Raw genomic sequence first — 14,112 nt, 5'->3', positions numbered from 1 at the left:
TTCTGCTTATTTGTCTATGTAACCATTTGGAAATTTTCAGCATTAACTACTTGGTGTGTCTCATGGTTCTGATTCAGGTAGAGGGGGAAGAAGAAGGAAACCAGTGTTTATATGTACATACCAAGCATGCCTTTCATATGTGAGCTCACTTAAGCAGTTAACACTTCTCACAAATTTGGGAAGAAAAGAATAATTAGCTCCATTTTATGAGAGGAAACCGAGGTTAGTTTAGAAATGCTAATCAACTTGTCTAAGGTCACCCAATAGGTAAGAGCCAGGATTTAAATATCTGTCAAGCCCTTGTTGATATATCTACCATATATCTATATCTACATTGTTTGTATACAATATAGATATAGGTATACAAACTTGCATACAGATATAGAAATATATATAAGCATATATATATATATATATATAGTGTATAGTATATAGTATATAGTATACATATACAGCAAAATAAAATGGTTATTTTTAAAATGCAGTTATAAAAATATGTTACTTACCGGAAAGTAGAGAAGCAGAGACCCAAAAAGGATTGTTTCCAACAGAATAAGGCCCGATGCCCTGATGCTCTAAAAACAACAACAAAAATAAAAATGTCAATGTAAATTGACATTTCGAGGCATGGAAGAATTTAAGCTCTTGTGACAATCCCTCAAGCAGAACAGCATTCTTTGGTGGGGTAAAATAACCAGAAATTGCCTTATATTCCAGACCGGTGGACTTAACCGAAACATGCAATAAGACTGACTATAAAGGTGGTGGTAGACTTAACGATATTGCCAGTGGCTTCATGGAATTTTGTTGTCTAAAATTTGAATCACTGAACTGAGAACACTATTTAGAAGATCCTTCCAATCTAAGAAATTCACAGACACAGAATGTCTTGCCTGTATTGCTGAAACATCAGCCACAAATGCATTTCTTTTTTTTTCAAAAAGATATTCTTTTAATTTGATTTTTTAATTGAAGTATAGGTGATTTACAATATTGTTAGTTTCAGGTGTACAGCAAAGTGATTCAGTTACATATATTTTCAGATTTTCCATTACAGGTTATTACAAGATAGTAACTATATAGTTCCCTGTGTTACATAGTAAATCCCTGTTGCTTATCGAATTTTTTTTTTTTTTTTTTTTTTGGTGGTACACGGGCCTCTCACTGTTGTGGCCTCTCCCGTTGCAGAACACAGGCTCCGGACGTGCAGGCTCAGCGGCCATAGCTCACGGGCCCAGCCGCTCCGCGGCATGTGGGATCTTCCCGGACCGGGGCACGAACCCGTTATCCCTGCATCGGCAGGAGGATTCTCAACCACTGCGCCACCAGGGAAGCCCCTTATCGATTTAATGTATAGTAGTATGTACCTGTTAACTCCATTCTCCTACTTTATCTCTCCCCCTCCTCCCTTTCCCCCTTTGGTAACCATAAGTTTATTTTCTATCTGTGAGTTTGTTTTGTATATAGATTCATTTGTATTATTTTTTAGATTCCACATATAAGTAATATCATATATTTGTCTTTCTATGACTTACACCACTTAGTATGATAATCTCTAGGTCCATCCATGTTGCTGCAAATGGCAACATTTCATTCTTTTTTATGGTCGAGTAATATTCCATTGTATACATACTACATCTTCTTAAACCAATTGTCTGTTGATGGGCACTTGGGTTGTTTCCATGTCCTGGCTATTGTAAATAGCGCCCCTATAAACACTGGGGTGCATATATCTTTTTGAATTAGTTTCTTTTATGGATACATGCCCAGGAGTGGGATTGCTGGATCATGTGGTAGCTCTATTTTTAGTTTAAGGAACCTCGATACTGTTTTCCATAGTGGCTGCATCAATTTATATTCCCACCAACAGTGCAGGAAGATTCCCTTTTCTCCACACCCTCTCCAGCATTTGTTCCTTGTAGACTTTCTGATGATGGCCATTCTGACTAGTGTGAGGTGAGACTTACATAAATGCATTTCTGAATGCTATCCCTAAGCCATTTCACAAATATCTGAGCAATGGTTTCAGTGGATAACACAAAAATACGTACAAGGTCTTAGCATCTCAGTGGTACATCTCGTACCATGTCTAAACATCGTTCCCAAAACTCAGTAACAGAGCTTCACTATTTAAATAACATAAATCACATTTAAAAACAGAGGTATTTCACTTTATGAAATGCCTAAATTATTAACTCAAAATTCAAAAGAATAAGTTGATTTTCAAATAAGCTTCCTGATTAAAGTTTGCTAAGCATAAATATATTCAATAATCTTAAGATATTTTGTTAGACTCAAAATAGTATTCTCTTCCCTAAGCAAAAACCTTAGAGCTGTGACAAGAAATGAAAGACCAAACCCTCAATCTTATTTAGAATAATAAATTTTGCTTTGATGAGTTCAAATATCAATATAGAGGAAACACATCGGTTAAGAATACAAACACAAAAACAGGTTGTTCTAGAACACCCATGTTTTCACTCAATGCAATGTAAAATGTATACACAAATTACACCTGGTATAAATATGATATCTTAACAGGGAAATACTTTTAAGTAGTTCAATTAATTTTGCAACCACAAAAGGACAGTGAAATGCTAAACCACAAGTCCATTACATTAAAAACAAAAAAGTGTCAGATAACTGGACAGCCAGGGAAAGAAAAATTCTAATTCCTCTTGAAAACACTGGGAGGCCATTGCTAGACACAGAGGAATACTTTGTGTAATCCCTCAAAACAACTCAGGGTCTTCATTAATCTAAGAATTTGGAAACGGAGAAACAAGTTTAGTCAGTGAACAGACTTGATTATTCGAGTGGCTTCTCCCTTTTGGTCATTATTTTAGCTAGCAGATGCTCTTAGTGAAAAGAAAACTTCTATCAGCAAGACTTTAAATGGGTTTTGGCTGGCAGAATTTCCAACACGGCAAATTACATTCATACCTAATTATGAATACTCCATAGTTCAGTTTTTAAACTTTCTCCAGAATGACACTAATTTAGAGTGAGTCCAAAATATAATACAAGACTGCCTATTAAAAAAAGTCTATGCAATATTGTTTGAAAACAAGGGATATAAAAAGAAGCCGCAAGGCTTAATGGAAAAGACAGACTTTGCAGTTAATGTCATCTCAGTTTGAATTATGAAACAACCACTTTAGTTAGGTGACCTTGAACTTCAATGGCCTCACCTGTAAAATGGGTATCCTCATCTTTGCCTTATTAAACCTGACATCTTTGATAAAATATAACATATATAAAAATGGCTGGCATCTTGCCTGATACGTAATAAATAGGTATGCATTCTTTAAGGTAGAAAACAGCAGCAGGATCATGAATTTGAAAAACGCAGAGGTATATGTAAGTAGCTGTGAACATTTTTTTAAAGTTTGGGGTCCAAAATGACCCCAGAGGAGCAACAGCCTGGTGGCAGGGAACACAGAAGTTCTTTGTTTAGGGCCACTGGGCTCTGAGCTATGTTACAACAATCACTACCACATAAAAACAGTTGTAGTGGTGCATGCTGTTACATATTCTCAGAGCAAATAACCTGTCTCCTTTTCATTGGGACATGCTGAACTCTTAATACTTCATTGCCTTCCTCCGGGTTGAGTAGAGGAGCCCCATGATTTCAAATTATAAACTGGAACTCCGACAAATGGTTCCATAATTAAATGTAAGCCCTGTTCAAAATTTGTGCTTTTTCTTTCAAAATACGCTTGGGCTGAGTTGGCTTCACGGCCTCACAGAATGAGCAGGTACCTAATAGGTGGGACTTCAGGGACAAAGAAGAAATCTCATGCTCCCTAAAACATTTCCGCATTGTCTTATTGGTACTGGAAGTTCTTTTAACTGGAACAAAGCATTCTATTATGTACTTGGTGCTAACAACTAATATACGCATTGTAAGTAATATACTGACGTTCAAAGTGAAGGGCGGGAATCCTTTCCTTAAGGTCTAAGTGATAGGATGAGAAAGGAGAGAGGAGGGACTGAAAAACAAAGGTGGACGAAAAAGATAACACACAAAATAACAGAGGCCAAGAAAAAAATTTCTCCTCCTTCACAGTTTTGCCTGAGATAGAAATGGTGGTACGGAACTCTTTTTAACCAGAGCTGCTAACTGGAAAACCCTCGAAAAACTTTCTTGAAAAATGATCAAGAATACAAAGTGTGGCACTATTTATATAAAACATACATACATACAAAGCAACACCGTATGTTTTCTATGTGTGTGTGTGTGTGTATATATATATCTCAAATCCAGGTCTGGAGGATATATACCAAACTGATAACAATGTATTTTATTTCCTGGAGAAGTAGATTTGAGGATAGGTCAACTTATCTGGAAATACTTTACTTTCTTTGGAGATGTAGTCATATACTGCTGTGTAACATACATTTTAATAATTAAATAAATAAAATTAAAGAAAAATCATCTAAAATGTGTCAACTCAACTATTAGAAAATTCCACCATCAGGTATCACAATATGCAAAGAATTCTAAACAAAGCCCTTCCTAACTAATATCTACTTAATAAATTTTATTCAAGTATGGACAACATGCATAAAATGATCAAACAATGTTATGTATGACACTTATAGGTGAATATAAACCTGGGGGAGCTACTGACCCTAATTCTCTGGCTTAGACTCCATACAGCCTAATAAGTATCATTCCAGAGTTTACAAAAGAGGAGAGCAGATTCTACCTCACTCCACTCCATCCCGCTTTCCCCAGTTCTTAAACTTTCAGAACTGACTTACAAGGGTTTACAGCAGCCAGATATCAAACCTGTAGACAAAAGAGAAGGGCTAATCTTACTACAGCAATTTTATAAAATTATGTCAAAGTCAATATCTAAACTCCATCATCTCCAGATGTAAAGTACAGAGGCATAAGATGAAGCACAGCTTGTCACAGAATTTGCCTAGGATTTGCCTAGGATGTAAGCACCCAAAGGAAGCTAACTTACTGGAAGTATTAAGGTAAGAATGCTAAAGTCTGAACTTCTAAAAATAATTAAATAGTTTGTCATTATTTCCTTGATCCTATAAGGACTAACTACTTCATTTATATTTTTTAAACATTTTTCACCACTGGGGAAATTAATGTGTATCTTGCTAAAACAGTGTAGCTATTTTTGAACACAGCTGATATCTTCAGCCTTGCAGCAATTAAAGTTTCCTTCTATTACAAAAGGAACCTCTGAGCCTGAAGACATTTTTATACAGCTGGATCTCAGCATGTACGATGAAAATAGAAGAAAGCAAGAGAATTAGATTCTGAAAAGAATGAACTAGCATAGGTTTGGATGATAAACTAGGACTCTGTAACTCTACATCTTTTACAAAAAGAATTTGCCATTCTGGCAGAACATTCTCACAAGCTGCACTGTTTCTTTTAATTCTTCTATTTCTATAGAGAAAACCATGGACAGGGAGATTACAAATGGAACCCGACAACCAACTGATGAAATAATTACACAACAATAGATTGGAGGCAAGATGTCCTGAAAAGAGTCCTGACATTGAGAGGTAAGAGGATACTATTTTCACTAATTTTATTTACAATTATATAAAGGGATGAGAACAGACTCATCCAGTTTGACAGACTACATGAAATCAGTTTGTCTTGAGAAGATCTGTGATGAAACACTGAAAAACCAATCAGATTTAGAAAAATGTGTCAAGGAACAATTGTTCAAAATGTGGTGAGTTAAAAATCAGTAACAGGATTTCAGAAGAATTCTCAGCAGTAAAAAAAGGTATAAAAAAGCAGAATATGGTCAGGATAGAGATTCCCAAAGTGAAGTATCAATAACTCAGAGAATTATAAATTTGTGGAATGAACACATGGGCTTTATATGCAGACAGTCCAGAATCTCAGCATTGGCGGCTCCCTAGCAGTGTGACCCTGGGCAAGTTGCTTGACCTTCTGAGCTGCACTTTCTTCATTTATAAAATGGGTGTAATAATGCCCACCATGAAGAACTGCTGTAAAGTTTAGTAATCATGCGGCCTGGCACAGAGCAGGCTCTCAGTCAATGGACATGGACAATCTTCATGGGCAGATAGATGAGGTGGTGTTGACATATCTAAGCTCACTCAGCCAACAAGTAACAGAACAAGGTCCCATCATCCACCGCTGCTGGCCCCAAGTCAGGGTGATTTCCTCTGTACATCCAATCTGTCCCTCAGTCACCTTCTTACCCAAAGAAACAGAACTGAATGTAGTAACACTACAATAAAAAAAAAAATGTAGCTTTATTAGAGTATTTAAAAATAAACTACAACTAAGGAATTTGGTTCAGATATTAGTTTTTAAAGCTGCTAGTCAATTTAGGGCTTCCCTGGTGGCTGAGTGGTTAAGAATCCGCCTGCCGATGCAGTGGACACGGGTTCAAGCCCTGGTCCTGGAAAATCCCAAATGCCACGGAGCAACAAAGCCCGTGCGCCACAACTACTGAAGCCCGCACGCCTAGAGCCCGTGCTTGCAACCAGAGAAGCCACTGCAATGAGAAGCCCGCACACCGCAACAAAGACCCAACTCAGCCAAAAATAAATAAAATAAAATAATTAATTAATAATTTTTTAAAAAGTTGTTAGTTGATTTAAAATTCCTGACAGTTTTATGTAAAACATTGAAATAAACTGTCACATGGCCTTAATTAGGAATTCTTTTAAATTTCTGAGACTTCATAAGAAAGCTCATTTTTGTATGCTATGGTAATTTGCAATGGTGTTGTTTAAGATCTTTTAGAAAAATAAGTTTATCCAAAAATAAAATTCAGAGTAATGTATACATAGTTTCATATTCTTTAAAACAGTACAGCACACTAAGAAAAAAGTCAATATTTTATATATGTGAAATAAAAAACAACCAGTCATTCGTTGTTAGTTATGGTTCACCATGCATTGCTGGTTAGAAACGTCTCCTGGTTGCTTTGCAGGATTTTGTGAGATGCTTGCCTTGTTCCCCCTTTGCTTTGTTTCAGATGAAGTGGACACCTAGAAGTGTCTCATCTTTTAGGAGTTCAGTGCCTGATTTTATAACTCAAAGTGGTTGACTCTCACTGCCGTTGCAGAGATGCAGAATAACTAGGATGCATGAGAAGGAACATTTCGGATCACCTTTACTCAGCCAGGGTCACCCGCCTGTGCTTATGACCAAAGCAACTTAAATGCCAAAGTACTTCCAATTAGACTTTGTCATTCCCGCACTCAGCCTCCCCAGCAAGATGCCACTGGAATGCATTCCCAAAATGCAGACGATTATGTCCTGATTTGTCCTCATTTTTTCAGAGCTTCTTCTCAAAAATAGCTGCTACTTCTCTGTAATCTATTTGCAACCTCCTATTCCCTTTTTTTCAATACTAATAAATAGAGTAATTCATACTTCACAAAATGGAGTTGAATTCTCTTAAGTGTCAAAAAAGCACACTGCAGTGAATGGTACAGACTAAAATATTACAAAAAGAATCTTGCCTTGAGAAGGATTACTTAAGTAAAGTGGCATGAAATTACGGAAACAAAATATGTCATTTGCTTAGTCTTCTATTATTGATTAAAAGCTATTGAGAGTAATGGATATATTTTCAAATAAAAAGTACATCACTGAAAAAACAAATTCCCCCTCATGAAGATGGAATGGAATGATAATAATTAAAACATGAAGTATTAAGTACTTTAAAATTTGATATTAATGAGACAAAACACTTGGCTTACTTTTTCAAAAATCAATCTTAGTTACACTGAGGTAAACTCAAATATCATCTAGTCTGACACCAATCATTTTTTTTAAACTTAAGTATATTTTATACCCAGAGGAATTCAAGAGATGACATTTTTTGCTCAGTTTCACCTGATTGCTAAGTAGCAACAAATCTAAGCAATCTTTCTTCAATCATTTGAACTTTCTAATCTCAGAATTTTTTTTTAAATTTGGTATGTTGAACGCTGTGATCTGTGAGGTGGCTACTTTAAAGTACTACGGCTCACACACAGGCAATAGGGCCCATTAGATGTTTGGTGGACAACATCAACTCTCCTCAGGCTTCTTAAATGGGGGAAAAAAGTGAGAACAGAAACAGAATTGCTTAGAACTGTTAAGCTTGTCTTTAACACACTGTCTATCTTCTATAGCATGTTTGGAAATGCATAGAATGACTAGACAGAGTGTGAAATGAAGAGACATTTCATAGTGTCTGATATTTGTACATAGTCTAACAAAAAGTTCCATTCAGATAAGACATTTACAAATGTACAAAGAAATATGATGAGCATTTTGGTGGATAAACAAATAGATGATTTAATGTGGTGTAAGAGATGCCCCCTACTTGCAAGAAGGGTAAGCGGGGGCTTCCCTGGTGGTGCAGTGGTTGAGAATCTGCCTGCCGATGCAGGAGACACGGGTTCGTGCCCCGGTCCGGGAAGATCCCACATGCCGTGGAGCAACTAAGCCCGTGAGCCATGGCCGCTGGGCCTGTGCGTCCGGAGCCTGTGCTCCGCAACGGGAGAGGCCACAACAGTGAGAGGCCCGCATACCGCAAAAAAAAAAAAAAAAAAAAAAAAAAAAAAAGAAGCGTAAGCGGTTCAGAAATTTAAAATAGCAGTATTATATCTGACAGGCAAAAACAAAGGAAGATTATAAAGGCTTGTGGGAAAATGACTGCTACTTAGATGCAAAGATGATGGAAACAGGAATTCGAAACTCTATCTCTAAAACAGTATAAATATTTCTAGATTAGATGGAGTAAACTGAGTTTTGTCAAACTTGGGTGCATTAAAAAGATCTGTTAGATGGGAATTATGAAATTCAGTTCACATGGAGTGTATCACTCTTGAACTTGTTTAGCAAAAGACAAAGTGGAAAAAATGGGAGTCATGTATTAATTTACATCCTGTTTACATTGTGGGCGTCAATTCTAACCATTTGTTCCACTAAATTCTGCTACTTCAGTTAGTCTTAATGTTTATTAGCTAGTCATAACATATTTGCAATTAATAATTATCTTGATATTTTAGAGTTTTATATTTTATATTATGAACATGGTTCAGGAAAGATTTTCAAATAATAAATTCATGTTTTAATTAGAAATAGATGCTAACCCTTTAATATAAAATACAAAAAGGTCACGCTGAGGGTTATTTTAATTAGTCTTCTCTCTTCTCTTTGTTGGATCCTACTTAGTTATTCTTTGCTCTAAAATATATTATACAAATGTATTTGAATTAGACCACCAAATCAAAAAGATACAAGAGAAATAATTAAGTATAAGCAGAAATTTGACAGTAGAGAATCACTGAAAAGTTAAAACAATGTTATAAAACCAAAATTTAGAAAAAAGTTTTACAATGTAATAGATATTTTAAAAAGCAATTCTGTTTAAACCTCATTGAAAGATGAACTATTACTAAAGCAGTTTTCTATAAATAATCAATATTTGAAGCTTTTTAAAGTAATGACTCCAAATCTGTATCTTCAGCCCAAGCCTCTTTCTTGGAGCTCCAGAGCCATATTTTCAGTTGCCTATAAAACAATTCTACTTGAATGACCCATAGGCACCTCAAACTCAAGATTTCAGAAACTAAATTTTTCCATTTTGCAATCTGCTTTTCTCTTCATGTTTCCCATCCTGGTTAATGGTAACCAGTTGCCTATATTGTAGTCAAACTATTGAAAATCTACATCTATAGGCTAGAAATAAAAGTGGATTTCATGAAATATTCCTGGTTTTACTTTTGGTATTTGCCAGAACCCCCTCCCAATTTTGCTGACCAACTGTTTCCCTGAGTAAACGAGTGAGAAGGTAATGCATGCTGATGCACATCCCAGTGGAGAGAAAATCCTTCACTTTTAATCCATGGGCTCCTCTTCAACTCAGAGGATAAGCTAAATGGTCAAAATCTTAGTAAGAGGAGGTAGGAGGGAGAAGCAGAGAGGAGGGAAATAGAAGACACCGTCGACGTAGGACCAATTCTCGGTCCAGGGGGTGAAATGGGGGGAGGCAGGGCGGACTCAGGCAGGGGTGGGGGGGGGGTCACTGTCCTCTCAGCTTCCCCACAGACACCTGCCTCTGTATTCACTGTTGTCTTGGTCTCCATCACTTCAATGAATTCTGTCATCTCATCCAGGCCTGCCCTCTTCAAGTTAGGCCTACATTTCAAAGGAATTCCCTTAGTTCTCCTAATTCCCAACTTCTAATTTCTTCCATGCCTTAATCTTACCCACCTTCATTAAATAAAAGGGATACAATAAATGCCAATTAGGGTGTTAGTGATTAATAGTAGTTTAATGGTTGCTCCTCCAGGTAGGACTTGGAAGACAAAGTAGATGGCCAACACTTAAAACCTAAAGGCAAAGAGCTTGAACTCTGAAAGTTAAGAGCAAGGCTATCAGCACAGTGGGCCTCCTGGTGCCCCCAAACCTCACTGTCTAGGACCGTTTCCTCAGAGATTGTTCCCATATGGAAGCAAACCAAGGTACCTACATTCAATCAGAAACTGCAATGCAGAGGTTCCTTTTAGGAATAAGAGGGAGCCCATCATCCTCATCTTCTGTTGAAGATTTTTTAAAGAAGAAATTCATATTTCAAAAAAGTCTTTTCTTCCCAGTTGCGCATTTAAATTCCATTAAGAGTCAGTATATCTAACCATAACTACACACATCCGTGCCTCAGAAAATCCCCTAAGCCTCTGTCGAGGGCAAGCTAAGCGAGTAGGTTTGCTTCCCTTTATTCTTTCTGTCTTTGAAGGAGAAGTTTGTATAATAAGGAAGGTGCCTCTGAAATCCAGCTTTCATCATGTGACAGGTTCCGCGACACGCTGGGTAGGTGTGATTTCAAGGTCCAGAAGAGCAGCTTCTTCTGCCCCCATGAATATACTCCACTTACTATGGTTTTCTCTTTGTCTCTTTTTTGACCACATCTTTAAGACCATGAAGGAACTATAAATGCATAAATTCTGAGAAAGAAAAAGCCAACTCTGGGGAAAGGGAGTAAATCCAGAACCACTGTACTGGGTAAAACAGAGACCTGAAATTATACCTAGTATTGCTAATTGGCTCATTCAGTGGCATTTTTCCCAAAGACACCTCTGACTTTAACAAAATGTTGATAATAAAAGTGGTAATAAGTAACAACAGTGACAACATTGCGTAACAAATGATGACAGTCGAATTTTTGTGCCAGCCATTATCCTAGGCACTTTATATTAATTAATCCTCACAAAACCATTTAACCCTCATGACAAATAGTAGGTACTATTATTATCCCCACTTTATAAATGAGGAGGTGTTTAAAGAAGCTAAAAAACTTGCCCAGGGAAATTGACAGAACTGACATTATATAATGGCATCACTCAACCTTGCCCCTATCACTTTCAAAATCCAACTTTTAAAGCTGTCATTTAAAATAGCATTGGATAGCAGCTCCTGAAGCAACCTTTACTAACCTCCGCTGAAATATAAAGACACGTGTGAAATGGAAAATCACAGCCCTGCTGTGAACAGGAAAGTCAAAGCAGAAACACAAATTGAAATAAAAATGAGAAAAAAGTACTCACTCTCACAAGTAACTGGGAAATGTAAATTTAAAATATATCATTTTTAATCCATTAGATTCAAAAAGTTAAAAGCACTGATAATATCAATTACTGGTTAGAATGCTAGAAAATGGCCACTTTCATGCTGACAGAAATATAAAATGATGAAGCCTTTGATTAAACAGTTTTGAAGTATCTATCAAAATTTTAAGTGTCTATACTTGATTATACCAACAACTCCACACCTAGGGGGTTTATCCTTAAGGATTATTTGCATGTTTGCACAAAAATATATGCACAAGAATGTTTACCAAAGAACTATTGGTATAACACCTAGTGAAAAAGTTGGAACAATTGGAATATCCATCAGTAACAGAGAATATACAAATTATGGTTCATCCAAATGCCACGCTATTATGCAGCTATTTAAAAAATGAAAAGGATACATACGTACAGGCAGAGAAAGGGTTCCAGGGACTTTTTAGAAATAATTTTTAAATAAAAAAACCTATGTTAGTGAAAGGCATGGTACGAGTGTATATGCATGGATCAGACCCTTGATGGATGGTACACATTTTCTGGGAAGAGAAGTAGAAGTGAGAGGAAACATACCTTTCATTACTGCTTTTATATTTTTCTTTATGTGTTAATTTTGTACAACAATGTATTCATTTATTATTTAAGTAATAACCAACTAAATATCCTAAATGCCAAAAAAGGAAGGAAAAAAGAAAGAAGAGAAGGGATGAATGGAGGGAGATAGGCAGATACTCAGAATAGGTAAAAAATGATGAAACACAACCAAATTAGAGTCTGTCTACAAGAGACTTAACCACAAGCTTCAAAAGGAGAGGTATTCAAAAATCATCTCCAGGGTCTGGCATGTAGTAAGCATTTATATTTACGGGGGAAGAAAGCAAGATAGTGAAGATAGGAAGAAAAAACTGGAAAACGTTAAGTCCAGAGAAAAAGGGAATAAACAAAAATTTATCATGTAAAAAAAAATTCACAACGCCAATATGTGCCAGGGTGAAATTTAAGGTGAAAAAGTATGAAAAAGTGAAAAAAAGGACATTTAATATCAGTCATTGTTATAACATTCTTGCAAGCTACAACAGTCAAAATCCTGAACCAGGTGAGAGGCCTGGACCTCATGGCCCTGCTTCCCCTTCAGCCCCATCCAGCACCCCTGTCCCCTGCGCTCACTATGCTTCAGCCAACCTGGCGACTTTCCAGTTCTAAGATGCAGCTGCTCCCCACCTTCGCGCTCTCAGAGTGCATCCTGTTCCCTCACCCTTGCCTGATTCCACCGCCCCCCCTAACCCTCAGCTGGCTCACATCAACTCATTCCTCAGGTCTTACTTTCATGGACTTTTCAAACAATATAGGGTTTTTTAAGTGCCTTCACTGTAACACACCAGGCGGTAGACACAGGAGTTTCATAGAACTACCCAAACTGGGTACGTTTCCACGTTCTATGCTCATCACACAGACTGCCTCCATGAGTGGAACACTTACCACAACTGAAGTTAATGTGGAAAGCAACATTCACGAGCATCACTTCCTAACAGAAAGAACATCTACCATAAATAAGCTGTCAAATCTTAGTGGTGAGGAAGGAATTCTTCTTAAGCAGGCAAATGACAAGGACACCTGATAGCAACCGTGGGATTTTACATTATTCTGGAATTCCTGTTAAATACAATGAGCTATAAAGACTGGAAATGAGACAATGAGACAACACTGTGATCTGGCAGGAAGTTGCCCCAAGGAAGTAATCTGAATCACACACAAGGTTTAGTTATAAGAATGTTTCAAGGCTTCCCTGGTGGCGCAGTGGTTGAGAGTCCGCCTGCTGATGCAGGGGACACAGGTTCGTGCCCCGGTCCGGGAAGATCCCACATGCTGCAGAGCGGCTGGGCCCGTGAGCCATGGCCGCTGAGCCTGCGTGTCCGGAGCCTGTGCTCCGCAACGGGGAGAGGCCACAGCAGTGAGAGGCCCGCGTACCGCAAAAAAAAAAAAAAAAAAAAAAAAAAAAATTATGTTTCAAATCCAAAAATGGGCAAAAATGGGCAGAAGAACTCAATAGACATTTCTCCAAAGAAGATATACAGATTGATTGCCAACAAACACATGAAAGGATGCTCAACATCACTAATCATTAGAGAAATGCAAATCAAAACTACAATAAGGTATCACCTCACACCGGTCAGAATGGCCATCTTCAAAAAATCTACAAACAATAAATGCTGGAGAGGGTGTGGAGAAAAGGGAACCCTCTTGCACTGCTGGTGGGAATGTAAATTGATACAGCCACTATGGAGAACAGTATGGAGGTTCCTTAAAAAACTACAAATAGAACTACCATATGACCCAGCAATCCCACTACTGGGCATATACCCTGAGAAAACCGTAATTCAAAAAGAGTCATGTACAACAATGTTCATTGCAGCACTATTTACAATAGCCAGAACATGGAAGCAACCTAAGTGTCTACTGACAGATGAATTGATAAAGATGTGGCACATACATACAATGGAATATTAACCATAAAAAGAAATGAAATTG

General features: G+C 37.3%; 1 protein-coding gene across 1 annotated transcript in view; it reads right to left on the bottom strand.

Annotated features, from left to right (window-relative positions):
* The window catches only part of GPR158 (G protein-coupled receptor 158), a 328,709-nt gene that overhangs the window by 101,463 nt on the left and 213,134 nt on the right, over positions 1-14,112 (bottom strand). Inside the window, exon 5 of the mRNA XM_059056407.2 lies at positions 507-575. Within this exon, the coding sequence (XP_058912390.1) occupies positions 507-575 (69 nt within the window). The remainder of the gene's footprint in view (positions 1-506; positions 576-14,112) is intronic.

The sequence above is a fragment of the Kogia breviceps genome, chromosome 3 (genome assembly GCF_026419965.1).
Source record: "Kogia breviceps isolate mKogBre1 chromosome 3, mKogBre1 haplotype 1, whole genome shotgun sequence".
Taxonomy (NCBI): Eukaryota; Metazoa; Chordata; class Mammalia; order Artiodactyla; family Physeteridae; genus Kogia; species Kogia breviceps.
The sequence above is the reverse complement of the archived record's forward strand: the minus strand, read 5'-3'. Positions and strand labels throughout refer to the sequence as shown.